We start from the raw sequence: 17,353 nt of genomic DNA on the forward strand, positions 1-17,353 counted from the left end.
CAATTTTAACAAAAATCTAGTTTAACAATAATTAGGCCACATATTCTTACTTAAAATAACTTCTACCTGAAAGAAAAATAGTAAAATTGTTGTAGGCTGTCAGGAATATGATAAACTAGACATATTTGATTCTGAACACGCAGAATATGGGAAAGTATCTTACAAGATAGGAATACACACATAAACACAAAATTGTCTTACGTGGGCAAAACAAAATTAGGCAAACGAAAAAGCAGTCTCAAAATTACGTGTTACTGACATTACTAACACACTACCCATGAGTACATACCGCCTGACTGAAGAAGACGTCTCTTTCATGTCTATGCCTAACAACTAAAGAGAGCAGAGAGCTGCAGCCATCTAAACACCTTACAAGTAAACTTTCTTGAAACTGCGTTAGTGTTGGAGAACACTCACTCCTGCTGTGCCAACAGGAGATATTTTTCTAATAGCTTTAACATGCTATCACAGAAACACTCTAGAAGAGATCAGAAATATGTCATTTTCAGAAAATAATAACTAAGGTAGGAAGCTGATACCGAGTCACAAGGAAACTTAGCAAACAGTACTCAGGTGCCAGCAGGAAAGGAGCACTGAACAGAAGACGAGCCTCCCCCTGGCCCAGGAGTTCGGGCACGCCGAGTGCCGGGCCGTCCCCCTCTCCGCCTCCCGTGTCCGGCGCAACCCACACTCGATCCTTCACTGACTGTTATGTTATTTCTTCTCCAGATTCAGTTTCCTATGCAGCGATGAATACAGACTGCTGCCTCCAAAGGCATTACACCTGTAAAAAATAAAACCCCAGGGGCACCTGGGGGGCTCAACTCAGTGTGGAATGTCCAGTATGGGCTCAGGCCATGATCTTGTGGTTTGTGAGTTTGGGGTCCCTCATTGGGCTCTGTGCTGACAGCTTGGAGCCTGGAACCTGCTTCAGATTCTGTGTCTCCCTCTCTCTCTACCCCTCCCCTGCTCATGCTCTGTTTCTGTCTCTCTCTCAAAATAAGTATTAAAAAATTAAAAAATAAAATAAAATCCCTAAAGGTATTTTACAATCATTTACAGTAATAATTGATTCTTGCAAGAAACACCACTGGATGCTAAAAAATAAGTGAAAGTCTGTTGGTAAAACACAACCAGTATTTATGGTCTCCAAGTACCTCCACACAGATTACTCACTAATTATAAAGGGGAAAGAAGTTCATTACAGAAGAGAAACCTAGTACTCCTTTAGGTGAAAGTCAACACCACTTCTAATAGGGCAAACGCACTCAAGGGCTGCCTGATAAAAACACTAAGAACAGACATCGCCTTCCTGCTCTTCCTGCCAAAATGCATACCCTGAAGCTAATCAGAAAGCATGTTAGACAAATGGAAATTGAGGAACCTTCCACAAAGCAAGTGGCCTGCGGTCTTTAAAAATATTGTTGCTAAAACAAACAAACAAACAAAAACAACCCAAAATGCCAAAGAACTTTTCTATTTAAATGAGAGGAAAGTGACACAGTCACAAAACACAGTGCATGACCCTGGGCAGGACACAACAGCAGTATAAACAACAGACAAGGTCATGTGAATATGAACTACAGGACAGTGCACCACTCTGCTAGGGCCATGGAAGAAACCCAGGCCTGGGAGTCAGGTGATGTATTTAGGGCTCAGGGGTCATAATGTCTGCCCCTTACTCTTAAATAGTTCAGAGAGAGAGAACATACAAATGCAGCAAAATGCAAACCAGAGTCAAAACTAGGTGAAACATACACTTGTTCATTACACTGTTCCTGCAGGTTTTCAGTAAATTCTTTCCCATTAAAAAGTTTAAAAGAGGGGCGCCTGGGTGGCTCAGTTGGTTGAGCGTCCGGCTTCGGCTCAGGTCATGATCTCATGGTTCGTGGGTTCGAGCCCCAATTCAGGCTCTGTGCTGATAGCTAGCTCAGAGCCTGGAGCCTGCTTCAGATTGTGTATCTCCCTCTCTCTCTGACCCTCCCCTCCTTGCGCTGTTTCTGTCTCTCAAAAATAAATAAAAAACATTTTAAAAAATTATTTTTAAAAGTTTAAAAGAAAAAAAGGAAACTTTATTTCTTTCTTTTCCTACCTCCCTTCTCCTCTGCAACAGAGGATGAAAATCACATCCTAAAGACAGGGCGCAGGAGACAGAAGGAAGCCGGCTCTGTTACCACCTCTCTGAGCGGCTGCACCCCCTGCGGACTTGCCAACAAGTACAGTTCACACGAGGATAAAGCCCTTCTGTAATAACGAAAATCCTAGAAGAAATAACCCTGGTATTCAGATTACTGAGGTTGTGTTAAAACTCCCTGAAATACTGAGCCAGGACACACGACGTCAAAGGTGGCCTTTTAGCAACAGGTCAGCCAAGCCCAGGCTCCCGGGTTCGGTCTGGTTACGCCGTCGGGCTTCCCCTGAACCGCAGGCCGCCAGAGCGCCTCGTTCCAAGTGGGCCCCACACTCTAGCCTCAGCTTCACCAACCAACCTGTTCTTCATCCTCTAGACACGGCCCAGGCGTCACCTCCTCAGGAGAACGTCCCCTCTGAAGGCCCACTTCCCCAGCTCCTATGACACGTCCTCAGGTTTATGTCACAGCCCTCGCTCATGACACTGCCCAGGACCGGGTGCTATTGTTATGTCCAAGTTTCCAACATCGCCCCAAAAGAAACCAGGGACTACCAGGGAGACTGAGTCACGCATGCAAAAGCAAAGGGCTTTATTACGGGCTTAAGCTTGGGCTCACAGACTCCACCGACCCACTGGCCACATGGAAAGAGAGCCCCGAATATGGCGCTGTAGGGGCTTATTTAGGAAGGGGACGTTACAGGAAATGACGACACAGGCACAGCAATCCATTCCCTATTCCCCTATCAATACTGGCAGTAGTGGGAGCCAATCACAACATTTAGAGTATCGACCAATCACAGAGTGGGCCCCGGACCCTCACGTAGGGCATGACTAGCCTCCATCTTTATGCCCGCCCCTAGAAAGGTCAAAGGTGTTAGCTGGCCTCTCCTGATTGGGTGCCACAAGAGTTGTCCCTCCTTCCCTGAGCAGTGTGTGCCCTTCCATTGGCCAATGATACTAAGAAGCCAGCACCTTGGCCTTTAAGTACAGGGGAAGCCTGAATCAGAGCTGCGTCCTTACACTATGCCAGTGTTTTTCTACCTCGTGTCTGTTTCCACACATATTCACTCATCTAACACGTGTTCGTGTCCATGCCTGAATCGGAGACCAGGGTAACAATTACCCAGGGATAACCATAAACATGCCCTCAATTGGAAAAGTAACTGGATGCAAATAGAACAGCACAGTTTAACCAAATGCTAAAAATGTTTCCGCGTAAGATATTTCTGGGCTGTTTAACAAGGCAGAAAAGTGTCATCCAAGGCACTATTTTTGTGCTGGCATCTGCAAACACCTGCCCTTCAGGGAAGTGGGGTAAGAAGTCTCTGAAGGTACGGACGAGTCCAGGGAAAGGGGCTAGAGCTCTGACACCGTGTAGCTGTAAGAAAGCTGGCCTTTTAGGAATACCTCGGACCCCTGTACTAATGCTTGGCAGCTTTTTCCTGAATTCACTTTTAAAAATACAAGTCTGGGCTGGTGATGAACATTATTTAACTCATGTAAGGGTTAGATACATAGTAGGTACCTAATCCATCACTGCATAACGCTCCTAAAACATAAATTTTAAAAAATGTAATTAAAGGATATTTACATCAAAATCTGTCATTGTTAAGATGACATGCTTATCACCGTTTTTTAAAGTCAGTTCCTCAAAATTTCAGTGGTGAGAGAACCTATCAATTCATTTATCAACCTCAGTTATCCATGAGATCCACCCCGCTCATTAAGATGCAACATCTGGGTAACATACTTAAACGGAAGCAAAGAAAATGATTCAAAAATTTAATTAAGTATCTTAGGTGAGTAAATAGAAGGTTTGCTTAATCTTTAATTTTTTAATGTTTTATTTATTATTTCTGAGAGAGAGAAAGAGACAGAGGGTGAGCAGGGGAGGGTCAGAGAGAGAGGGAAACACAGAATCCGAAGCAGGCTCCAGGCTCTAAGCTGTCAGCACGGAGCCCAACATGGGGCCGGAACCCATGAGCTGTGAGGTCATGACCTGAGCCAGAGTCAGACACTGAGCCACCCAGACGCCCCTATTATTTAATTAGTTTTTATCATAATGTATTCTAATGAGCTTTACTTGATTTTTTCACATACACACAGCCCATGAAACGAAATGTTCATGTGACCACAGAAGTGACGGTCCCACACACTGAAGGAGAGAGGAGAAAAAGCATCCAACAGCAAAGCAAGTCAGTTCATTTCTCTCTGCCTTCCCTTACTAGACAAGACTTTTCTTTTGTCCATGCTTAACTGACCCTTCAAAATTCCAATCAGCTGTTTGTCTAAAAAGCTAATCCTAATCAAACAAAACCATAACATGAATTTGATCCACAGACACTTACACTATGCACTTATGTGCGAAATCTGCCTTTGATTTTATATTTAATTATAAAGAACACAGACACCATTATCATGATCAGTGGTTTTATATTCTTTACTGTCTAAATGCTTATTATTGACCTTTCCTGATGTTTATTTAGGCTGGTACTTGGCAACAATTTCAGATCTACGTCTTGCTGGCATCTCCAAATCAACTGTCCTTAAGCAGTACATCGTGTCCAGATAAATCACTACAGCCTTGAAACATCTGTATCTAACGAGCCACGCAGAAGCAACTCAAGGGGGGCCTGGGAGCTCTCTGACTTGGTGAGATGACAGACTATCCTCTTTTCCTGGAACTGGTTTTGGTATTTTTGTTTAAATTGAGTTCTATTTCTTTTCGAAAAATACACAAAACATATGATACCAAAGACATTTTCAAAGGTTCTTCCACCAAAAATGGTGTCAGAATAAATATGGGGAGTTCCAGCCACTCAAAGAGTGGTGACAATTTTCTAAATTAAACCCGGAAAATGTTAAATCTGAAAATGTTGCATGTTTATTAAAAATCACATGGAATATTTTGGTAACGTGAAAATTAATGTTAAAAGGCTTATGCACATAAAGGTTTGTTCCCTCAGTTCAGTTCATAAGTAGCTATTTTAATCACCGTATTTATGACCACGTACTTACAGACTAAGTACAATACTCAACCAGACAAACAGCAGAGAACAAAGTCGTCTGAGTCACACACGGCTCGGTGAATCTCTGTTATGCTGTTGGCCTACACATAAGATATCTGGGGAGAACACCACTCATTACTTATCATTCTGCTAAAAAAAAAAAAAAGGAGTGAAAAATAATCTAGAAACAAATAGAAAATTCTACACAAGATCCTCTACAAAAGCCAGTGTTCCTTTCCTGAAGTCCTGAGCTGTCCATATGCACACACTGTGGCATCTGAATTAGAGGCTGATCACATTTAAGATCATTCTGTAGGAGAAAAATGATATTTTATGCTGCTAAGTTACAAAGTAGAACCTAAGGGTATATATACACGTTCTGTAGAGTACACTGTCACTGTTTATATATATTTTGGCAACTTTGTGAACATACAAGCCCAGTGCTGCTCAGCGACCCGGGGCGCACCACAAACATGCCGCGGGGACAGGGAGATCAGAGGGCGCCCTCCGTTCAGAAGCAGGGCTGCGAGGGGGGCCAACCCGCTCAGGGTCCCTGGAACCGAGGGGACACCGGTGTGTGCCACCGTCCAGCTCCCCTCCAGCCCACTCCGCTCCCCACACACGTCAGTGAGGGCTGGCCGTCACCCATCATTCCACGTAAATGCAGGGGTCCAGTAGAAGGAGAGAAACACTAGCTGTTTCATCATGACTGTGACATCAACCATAGAATCGTGAAGAAGAATTACGTATTTTCACACGATATACAACTCTATACTCCCTGGTTACATAAACGCAAATCCACCTCTGCATTATCAAAAACTTCAAATGTAACTCCCTAAAATAGAATCAAAAGCAAGACCCACAGACAGCCCAGTTGTATCATTTCACAAGTATCCAATTTATACTTAAATGTAATTTTAAACCTATGTTCAAGACAAAAAACATTCCCTGTCGTAAAAAATATTAATTTTATTATATCCAAAATTATGACTTAGACTCATCAACAGAAGCTTTAGGAATAATGCAGTATTTAAAAGTCTAAATCATTTAGGGTAGAAAAGTACAAGAAAATCCAGCGTGTGTTGGAAATCTCCAAGTGTGGCAAAATAAGGAGTCCAGGTAAGCCTAAGAAAATGTCACGAGATGCTGTCATTCAGGCAGACTTTTATCCTATTTTTATCTTTGATTAGAGCTGAAACATTTTCAGCTAGTTTATTTCACTATACAGTACTAACATAAATCATTTACAAAAACTCAGTTTAATTAAACAAAATGCTAAGAGGAAACAAAGTCAACTGTTTTCATGTTTGTCTTTGATATGAAAATAAGAAAATTTTATAAGATTCAATCAACAAACATCTTTATAACACTATTACCACAAGTTTGGGAGGAGGGGGGAAGCATGTACTTTAGGCAAGTTGAAAGGCAATCTCTACCAGCATGATTTCATAAAGACAAACTTAATAAAGATACAGATTCAAAATCCTTTCTACAGAAGCTTTGCTTTCCAAATTGTATTCTATTCCCTCTCGTGTTAATCTGACATTTAAATAAACTGCTATATACTTGAGCAATTTTCATTCTCTAGCATAGAGAGACATGGAAATATACATGTCACAACAAAATTTCTCTTCATAGGGAAATTTCTTTAAAGAAAGTGTAAGAAAATATTGACATTAAGCTTCTCCATTAGAGGAGATTTACCATAATTAAAACAAAGTTAAAAGAGCTCAACACATAATTAGGGGGAAAAGATATTTGCTCATCAGCTAGTCCATGATAGAGAGAGAAGAAACCAGTTTCTAGCTATAAAAATGTTTACTTTTTGTTTGTAATCATGCATTAGAAAATGTAATAAGAAACTAAATCAAGTTCCTAAATTCAAGGAAAATATTCCAACTGCAAATAAGTCTTCACTGCACGAACACTGAAACCACAAAAATACTCAACCAAAAAACTTCCTCCATTGGCAAAGAGTTACCCCACATCCCTCTTTTCTTCAACATCAGAATACACATTTTTTAAAAAAGCTAAACCCAACAAATAAATACTTCATGAGAAAGAACTATTCAAATGAAATTTTTTAGGGGCGCCTGGGTGGCTCAGTCGGTTAAGCGTCTGACTTCAGCTCAGGTCATGACCTTACAGCTCATGGGTTCGAGCCCCGCGTCGGGCTCTGTGCTGACGGCTCAGAGTCTGGAGCCTGTTTTGGATTCTGTCTCCCCCTCTCTCTGCCCCTCCCTGCTTGCACTCTGTCTCTATCTCTCAAAAATGAATAAATGCTAAAAAAAATTTTTAATAAAATTTTTGTATTAACAAAACAGGAATTATACTTCAGCTACTCTAATATTAACAAAAAGAGAAAATAAAACTGTGTTTCATAGAAGACAACAGCCTTGAACGGCCTTGAACTCTACTAATGCCAACATTCTTTAAACTAATTTTAAGAAAGAGGCACAAACCAAGAGACACAAAATTACTAAATAATTCATTTGTGTTGAAAATGGGGCTTCATGGTAAAGTGAAACAAGAAGAAAAAACCAGACTGATATTCTGTTTTTTACTGATACACTTGAAAAGTTGTTGCCTCCTGCTAAATATTAGATAAAAACCATTTCTGAGTGCCCTCTGCTCTGCTCCCTTTCTTCTCACGCTGAGGATATGAAAACCAGGAAGAATGCTTTTGGTCCATCAAGCGCCACTAGCGCTGGCTCTGAAGTCCACCCACGGTCACGTACTGCTTGTTACCTTCAGTGGTCAGCGCCCCGACCCGAGCACTAGCCAGCTGTGCCCCCCACCACAGTGAGGACCACTGACACGGCTCTCTGCCTTCGCACTGACCCTCCACAATCCATTCACCAGAGGAGCCGCAGAGATTTTATTAAAACAGAAATCAAATCTTGTCATTCCCCATTTAAAAACCTTTCAATGGCTTTCAACCCACCTCAGAGAAGAGCCAAACGGTGCCCCCCCCCATGACGGGTCCCTGGCCCCTGGCAAGCTGTCCCGGCCCACCGTTCTCCGTGCTGGCCCTCACGCCACTCCCCAGCGAGCATCTCGGGGCTCTGCACGACCGGCACATCGGTCAGGCCGCTTCCTGGTCGTGGGAGGCTGTCCGTGCAGTGCAGGATGCCCAGCGGCATGCCCGGCCTCCACCAACTTGGGCCCGGTAGCATCCGCACGCGGGCACGTCCACACAACCAGGAATGTGTCCAGACCTGCTTTCCGCTCCCTCTCATTCCCTCTACCTGGAACGTTCACCCCTAGTAGCTGGGCCATGTGACTGCTCCCTGATCATCACGGAGTGAGCTGGGCCGCTTGGGCCTTGACCTTTTGGCCTTCTCTAGGCGTCCTATGTGAAGCTGCACCCACCTCCACCATATGTGCAGCCCAGCAGTTCATGTAACAAGGAATAAAGTGAGGGCTCAAAAGAATCGTTGAAAAAATGCATACATGTCAGTATTTGTGAGAAAAGTGCGTCAGCGGCAAGATCATAATATTGAATATATGATCCCACAGCAGCTCCTATACTGTGTTTGCCTGCGTCTCTCAAATGCACACCTACCAACGTACCATTAATTCTCGCCTTGGAACATACTGGCAGCACTGCGGTCAGTAACAGGGAATGTGCACGTGCTCATGGTGCCGTAACAGTCCAACACAGAGCATCCCTCCACCACGTGGTGGAGAACACGGACATCCTGAACTGCCCAGGAGAGCACTGAGCCCTGAACACCCGGCCCACAGCTAAACTCAGCCATGGCGAAGGGACTTCTGGTAGGGTCCATCATGGACACGCAAGGCTCACCGTTACATCTTCGCAGTCACTCTTCAACTTATCTTAAGTAGGTACAAAAGGGTCAATAATTTTTATTCGAAAAATAAAAACAAATGGGAGAAACACATGACTGTGGTCACTTCAAAGGCAAAGGCTCTAATGAATGAAATGGGAGAACCGTAGTTGATCAACGGTTTTAGTGTTTTCACATGAACTGGTAAAACTGTTCAGGTCAACCACATTCTAACCAGTTAAACCGTGGCAAAGTGTAAAGCCTCTCATTAGTAATCCAACTGGATTCCCTTCAACTCCAAAAAAGGCTGATTCACCTAAGCCACAAATGTCCTGGTAGTCACTTCTGGAATTGTTTTTGGTATCGGCACCTTGAATACACGTTTGAGAACATCAACACCGTCGCTCTTTTACACCTCGCAGTCTGGTGCAGGGTGGGGGTTGGGGGAGGGAGACGCCAGCACCTACCAGTTGTGCACCATGAGCTTCTGCACGGCCAGAAGAGCGTTGTAGCGAACCTGCTGGTCCTCGTGGTGCATGTGGTTCATTACCAGCTGCTTGCCACCGAGCTGTTCGATAACCCTGCAAACAGAAGCCATTGGTGAAGATGCGCAGTGACTTTCCAGCCCGTGCACCAGAGTGCCGAGGATTTTAAAGAGAAAAATCACAATATGGTAAGTAAATCAACACGTCTTTTTTTTTCCCCTGAATCACAGATTTAACATATTCAAAGACACACTCTTTTAAGCTGCTCCTGGTAGATCCAGTTACTCTAATTTCCCGATCCAGGCACCTATCATCTAGACATCTCGGACTGCCGTGGTATTCTAGATTACCGTTTTCTCGGTTGCATGTAAAACTTCTTTATGACCAGTATCTCTGGCTTGCTTAAAATCAGCATACTAAACACCACCTAATGTCTGTAACTGTATCAGATCAGTATCAGGCCCACCAGTTGCGGGGCCAGGAGACAGACTCGGATGCAGACAGCAGGGAACACAGCGCTGAAAAGTGCCTGGTAAAAGCCATGTTAATTTCCTGAGAAAGACTTGATTTTTAAGATACCTTCCCTTTCTTACAACGATACGATATGCCACATGAGCTCCTGGCCAGTGACACAGGGGAGAAAATTCCTACCATCACAGGCACCACGATGACTGCCAAGTGACACTGCTTTCTGTCACTGTGTCCTTAACACCATGAAAACTCCAGTCACTCCAGGTGCAGAAGTGAAGTGAAAACAGCCATTTGCTTGATGAAGAGAAAGAGGTTCCCTGTTCTGTTACAGGGGTGTGGCTGCGGGGGGCGCTGTGGAGGCTCCCAGGCCCAGCAGGGTGATGTGGAGACTGGGGGGCGGGGGAGGGGGCAGCAGCACCACCAGCACACAGTCAGCCAGAGCGCAGGAGGAACTTTGGCAGCAGAAGCCAGTCTGGAGGACGGGTAGAAGGGGGTCAAGGGTAAAAGAGGGGCTTTTATCTCTATACCTCTTCATACTTTACTTTTAAAATATATTTTTTGAAATATGTATTGAAATCGAGGGGGGAAAGCACTGTATAATTAAAACCAAACACTGAATGCTTGTCATGCCTGGTCGGGTACTGGGCTTTTAAAACATTACTTCACCTAACGTGAGCTCTGCTCCTTCTCAGGTATGTTACAGTACGTCATTTAACCTAGTAAATTTCTTCCTGGCAAAGGCAGGGAACAAGGAGATGTCCCCGCAATACAGGAAGCCCATGTCTGCTGCTATGATGACGACGACAATGCTGGCGGTGAGGGTGGTGAGGACCCGGGGCTGCCCCCCTGACCACTCTCCCTGCAGCCACAGCGATCTTCCCAAAAGTCCGATAGTAATACCAACTCCTTCTGCCTCAGCACCAGCTGAGATGCCAAATCGACACTCCAGTGAAGAAACTGTGAGAGGACATCACATACAGAATTTATAACGAACTCTAATGATTTTTAATCCCCTTAGGGATTAAATGCTATTTCAAATATGAAAGGACCCAAGGAGGGGAAGGATGATGTCTGAGTGCCCTGTGGACTACCCCGCGGCAGATCCCTGCCCGGCAGAAAAGAAAAAGGTACCGATGTCTTCCAAACCCATGTCACTGACACCACACGCAGAGGCAGTCATATACTCCCTGCAGTTGGGAGGACGACGGCATGAAGCTGAGGGGTCACAGTAACCCACAGCAGCAGGGAAGAGGGGGCCATGTCAGGATTGGCCGACATTCAGACCCTGGGGCTGCCAAGAAGCCTGAGCAGCACCGTGAGCCAGATGAAGCACACGGTGGCTCGGCCCGGTCTGCAGGGGCTGCGGTGGGTGGCCCAGAAAAGGTGCCTCCAATGAACCCAAAAAGTGCTCCCCAAAGAAATGATCAGCTTCACACACCCACCGGAGGGGGCGGAGCACAGAAAGCGGCCACCAATATCGCAAGTAAGAACGTCCCTGCTTTTGCCCACTGCTCCCCCTTCTCAATTCACCAGCCTCAGGAAGCCGAGGCAACAGGTAAGCTCAGGGAAAGGGCCCGGAAGAGGAAGGATTGTCGGCCCAGGCCTGCTGAGGGCATCAGAGAGAGACGCCCTCCTTGTGCGTCAGTGGGGAGAAGGGACATAAATGTCTTCAACCCAGCCCTTTCTGCGACTTAAAATGGTCTAAGGGCTGTTCTATAGGCATGGTTTTCATCCAAAGGCATGGAAAGATCGTCATCACTGAAGAAGTTCTAAAGGGGCTCTGGGCTAAATCTAAAGTCGTTCTGACTTCGTGACAAGCTGCCTATAGTGCTGCCCAAGCTGTGTTAGCACGTACGGGCTACTTCTGGGGGTGGTCAGGGCCGGCCTCTTCTCCTGCTATTTAATGCAACACCCCTGTCTCCCCCTGCCCTGCTACTCCTCTCAGAAGGGACTTCCGGGACACCTGGGTGGCTCAGTCGGTTAATCAGCCAGCTTCGGCTCAGGTCATGATCTCACGGTTCGTGGGTTCAAGCTCCATGTCGGGCTCTGTGCTGACAGCTAGCTCAGAGCCTGGAGCCTGCTTCGGATTCTGTGTCTCCCTCTCTCTCTGACCCTCCCCCTAGCTTGTGCTGTCTCTCTCCGTCTCTCAAAAATAAATAAAAAACAAAACAAAAAGAAGGGACTTCCATGCTTGGGGAGTTTGGAAGCAGGACTCCAGGACACACTGGCCACCTTCTCTTCTCTTCCACACTGGTCCAGTGCCCCTTGGGGTTATGGGCTCGGTAACAGGAAGACATACCACATTCTCCAAAATTGACTTTAGCAGGGAAGATTCTATTCTGGCCTCTGGGATCTCCTTTGTCAAGTATCTCAAATAGTTTGGAATTCAGGCAAGCAGGAAAGGAATCATTTATTGGGCCCCATCTGGTAACCTCCAACACACAGAAAATACAGACGACTCTCATTATTTATGGAAGTTGTGTTTTAGTAAAGTCACCATGAACACTGATTTAGTGAATACCGAGACTCCTAGGGGAAATATAGGGTTACGTTCCCTCAAGTGTCTGGTCACAACATTCTGGTCAACTTATGGAGACAGAGCTGTGTTTTCCATGTTTCTGTTTGAAGACAAACTTGTGTAACCTATGTTGTTGATCTGTTAACTGAACTCACAACCAACAGCGCTATAATCGTGCCCGAATGACGCTTCTCTAACGTATGTACTTCCTCCGTAAGGCACAGCACAGCCTTCCTGTACTCAGGTACACTGGGCAGAACCTCAGCACCATGCTCGGGGGCCATTTTACACAGTGAAATCACCAACAAAAAGCACAAAGATGCAAAACACATGACACTAAACAAATCCCAAAAAGGACACCGGCCTGTCACACAGACCGAAGACAACAAGGCAAACTCTGCCTTGTGTGTCCGGCAACTCAAACGTCCCTCTGTTCGGCACATGTCCTCGAATGGTCTCGAGAGCATGAGTGTTAATTTGGAGATTATAAATAAATTTTAATAGGCAAATTCACAAACATAGAATCCATAAAAAATAAGGATCAAATACAATCTCAGAAAGCTGCCATATTATATGTAAAATATGACAGACTTTAAAAGCAGATCAAATACCATTTACAACAATAACATTTTTATACATGTCAGTCAGATTGCAAATACTTCATAGTTTTTTTTACTTCATGTAATCCTCACAAAGGTGGCGCCTAGCTCTCTATAAACTGGTGTTTTGACATTTTAAACTCTGCCCCTTTATACTATCCTCTCATATTACCAGCAGCAAGTTTTGAAAACTTTTGTTTTTAATAAGTAATATATTATTTTACAGTATTCTATTATTAAGCATTCATTCAAACCATAAAGGTGACTGCCCTTATAGAAATTCCAAGAGACCTCACTGAAATTCACTGCTATAAAATAGTCATTTTCCGTCTTCTAAATTTAATTGAAACACCAGTTACTGTTAGATTATACAGGATGTCCAAAATCATTGATGCTTGAAAAAAATGGTGAGGAAAGAATCTTTCCAGTTAATATATATTAACAGAGGACATCATTAAAAAGACAGGATATTTAAGTGATTTGATTTAGAACTAGATCCAAGGACTCTGTTTATAAGCTACTGTCTAATAGGGAAAAACTTGCTAACTGTATTTCAAAACAAGTTGAGTTGATAGCATGTCAGGCTTTAAAGACCTAGAATATTATAATACATGATTAACAAGCTCAGTGCTGGTTAAGAACTTTCAAGGAAGGTACCAGCTGGTGGAACCCAGAAATGCAATTTTAGAGTAAAGTTTAAATATCCTAAAAAGTTCAGCACTATTTTTGTGTGTTGTAAAAGTCTTTTTCCTCGTCATGTAGTTCTATAATATATAATATAGTCACATAAAATACCCCGATAAGGATTCTATTGTTTAACATTCAATTCATGGCTAATGAAATCATATCACACTATAACGTATTATAATTCCACAACAAACTGCTACAAATGGTTAAGTCACATGTATGATTCCACTAACATGCAAGCAGGCACTATCGTGTCTATGTGACAACACACCCTCTAGAGTCTACAAGTTTAGTAGCACGGAAATCACTATTCTGTTCACTATTTTGTATTATTTTATTTTGTTCCCCTTAACGCTTTTTTTTAAAAAATAGTTTATTGTCAAAAATAAGTTAGGAAAATATTTACCAGACTTCTAAATGGGCAAGCTCTTTCTAAGCATAAAAGTAGAGGAAGAAACCACAGAGGTTTTCACTGGAATGGCAGCCCCGTGATTCATGAGTCAGAACGGTGCCCAGCACAGACCAGATGTTCAATCAAACATTAACGCCTAGTGAATGAATGAATTTCAATAGATGGTAAAGACATACATACATGATAAAAATCTTACAAACAGAATAATTATGTAAAACAGAAAGCTTTAAAAATGTCTTTCTTAAATGTAGCAACTAAATTTCCATAAACCACAGAAGTAACCAAAATACAAATTGAAAAGCACCAGGTACCAGTGTCCCCTGTGAGAGTTTAGAGAGACGAACACATTCACTGCTGCTGAGAGGCTGGTAAAGGCGCTATTCCCACACGCTGCTGCTGGGAGCCTGAATCGCTCTACATTTAATAATGTTTTTCAAATCGCAGAAGTATCTATAACCTTCTCTCATAGAATGTATTTAAGGGGCCAGAAAAAAGAAAATAATCAGAAATGTTTGCAAAGCCATTCACCGTGTTTTTACAATAATGAAAAGCTGGGAACATACCAAATAGCCACTGGTAAGATTTGAGCAAATTGGAATACATTTATCGATAGGTAGCATTAATTTATAATTTTAAAATTTTGTAGGTGGGAAATATTCATGGAAAAAGTGAATAAAAATAGGACATAAGAGATATTATAATCAACATTTTGGAAGAAAAAAATGTATGCATGGAAGAAAAAAAATAAACCATTATTTTTACCTCAGGGCTGCAGTATTGTTTTTTTCTTTTTTACTCTTTTCTGTACTTTTCAAGTTTTCTGTAGTAAGAATGTTCCTTTTCATGATAACTCTCATTTAGAAAAGATAAATCAACTGGGTTTCACTGATGAAAAGTTAACGGCACCATCCAAACAAGCTTCTAAGTTTTATTTGTAAGAGCTATGCTAGGCTCTGTACAAAGAACACAGAGACATGTACCTCATATAAAGGGGCGCATCTTAAAAGAAAAAGGAATATTTTCAATAATTCTTTCTCCCCACATTTATTACGCCCTACTTTGTGGTGGGCAATATGCCTAGTCAGACATGGTTCCTTTTTCAGAAGTCACAGTCCAGCGGGGCAAGGAGACAGACAGGTTTTCTTTACGCAGAAATGGAACCGTACATACAGAAACTGGATATGCATCCAGAACGCGGCAAACACAGGAGGGTGGACAGATTTTTGTGTTTTAATGACAGTGTGCTGGTTCACCCCACCGAATCACAATCCGGCTGCTGAGTCAGCAGTCTGCCAAGGGCACCGCTCGGGCGCAGCCCGGAACCCCAAGTTCCCTCTGCGGGCACCCAGACCCCGGATACTCCTGCCTCCCCTCCCCACAGGGCCCAGCCACTAACCGCCCCACACAATTAAAATTCCACATGTCACTTTTGAGTCCCTATAACTACTTGTAGCCTATGGTTGACTGGAAGTCTTACTAAATAACATAGACGGTCAATTAACACATATTTTGTATGTTGTATCATATGCTGTATTCTCACAACAAAGTTCAAGACAAGGAAATGTTAAGAAAATCAGAAGACAACGTACATTTATTGTACTGTACTGTGAAAAGTTCACGTACAAGTGGACCCACACAATTCAAAGCAGTGTTGTTCAAGAGTCAGCTGAAACCTCCCATGCAGGGTAGCAGATCCTTAACAACTGGACAAAATGACCCATTTAACTGGTTTGTTGAACACCTAAACAGTACTTAGTACCATGTGCTGCGTGCTGTTCTGAGTGCATTGCGCATGTACTCACTGAGTGCTCACATTTACAGGTAAGGAAACTGAGGTACACAGAGGCTATCCAACATGGCACGGCTGCACAGTTACCAGATGGCAGAGCTGGGAACTGAACCCAAGCGGACAAGTTTAGCCCGTGCACTTAGCCGCTGTGCAATTCTGTGCTGCCGGCGGTGGTGCCCATGAGCTATCAGCAGAGGAGCTGTGCAGGTCCAGACACGACCCTCCTGACATCTCTGCAGGGCACAATCTGGACAAAAAGTGGATAGGCTCATGAGTGACAGAGGACTCATTCTGCAAGGCAGGGAGAGTTACTGCTACATGGATACTGAATTGGAACAACAATGTGCCTACTAATCTTGTTAAGGGTTAGAAGAACAAGTGTGAGTTTAAACAAGTTACAACCACTGAGTGAAGAAAAACATGGGGGGAGCGTTAAGACTGCCTTTGCACAGAAGCATGTCTTCTTTATTTTGGAAGGAACTCACTCAATTTCCCTGCTGACATTATTCTCCTTAAGGGGAAGGGCACTGTGACTGGTCTCCAGCCCATCCTGGCCAGTCCACAAACATTCTGCTGCACCCTTAACGATTCTGGAGAGTCCTGTAAGTGGCTCTATCCCTATAACAGGAGTCTCAGGGACCCAGCAGGAGACGTTCTGACAGCACTTCCAGAGATCCTGAAAAGGGCCCTATACTCAGCCCCAGCCCTTCCCAGCCAGTCCACGAGCAGCACTGTTGGTCCAGCAAACCCATGGGAGACACTCCCACCTGCACCCCAGAGATCTTGAGAGGGACCTATACTAGGTTCGATTCCCTCCAAGCTGCAGTCACCAGCAGTCCTGCTGACATAGTGACCTGGCGGGGGACACTCATATCTGTGTCTCAGGAGATCCTGGAATGGTCCTAGACTCGCCACCAGTTCCTCCAGCCAAAGTCAGGGAGCAGTCCAACCCACCCGAGGGACCCGGTGGCACAAATGCCCATCCATGCCTCCAAAGCCAAATACGCAGACTTCAGTCCCAACCAGGACTTGAAACAGCCCAGGAGAGCAGCAGTATGGCAGAGAAGTAGGGAGCTCTGTAATCTCTGCCCACCCGCAACTATCAAACTGAGAAGAATTAAAAGCCACAATATTCTGATCTCCAAGAATGGAGGTGCACGCATGGACTCCTTATGGATAACAGCCTCATGGATGCCTGAGGGTGAACTGGGACCGGAGACACTGAGTGGAGTCTCTGCCAAAGCAGAACTGGCAGAGAGAGTGCCCAGAAACTTGGCGCCGGGCCCGCAGAGGGCCGTCTGCCCAGAGGCGGCTCAGGACCCTGGAGAGCCGCACTAACCAGACGGGCAGGGCGGCACAGGGGACAGCCGAGTAGCGAGGTGGAAAGCCGAGGGGGGAGAGAAGGAGAGACTAAAAATGCTCATAGAGTGATCTCTGGAGACGGGAGACCTCATACCGGGAA

General features: G+C 44.2%; 1 protein-coding gene across 3 annotated transcripts in view; it reads right to left on the minus strand.

The window, feature by feature from the left end:
* ATP6V1H (ATPase H+ transporting V1 subunit H) overlaps positions 1–17,353 on the minus strand; it is a 111,974-nt gene that overhangs the window by 18,655 nt on the left and 75,966 nt on the right. For 2 of the 3 annotated variants that reach the window (XM_029923141.1, XM_029923140.1), the window contains one exon: positions 9,398–9,511. The exons of the other annotated variant lie outside the window; for it this stretch is intronic. In XM_029923141.1, coding sequence (XP_029779001.1) covers positions 9,398–9,511 — 114 coding nt within the window. The remainder of the gene's footprint in view (positions 1–9,397; positions 9,512–17,353) is intronic. 3 annotated transcript variants of the gene reach the window in all.

Source organism: Suricata suricatta, chromosome 15 (assembly GCF_006229205.1).
Source record: "Suricata suricatta isolate VVHF042 chromosome 15, meerkat_22Aug2017_6uvM2_HiC, whole genome shotgun sequence".
NCBI lineage: Eukaryota > Metazoa > Chordata > Mammalia > Carnivora > Herpestidae > Suricata > Suricata suricatta.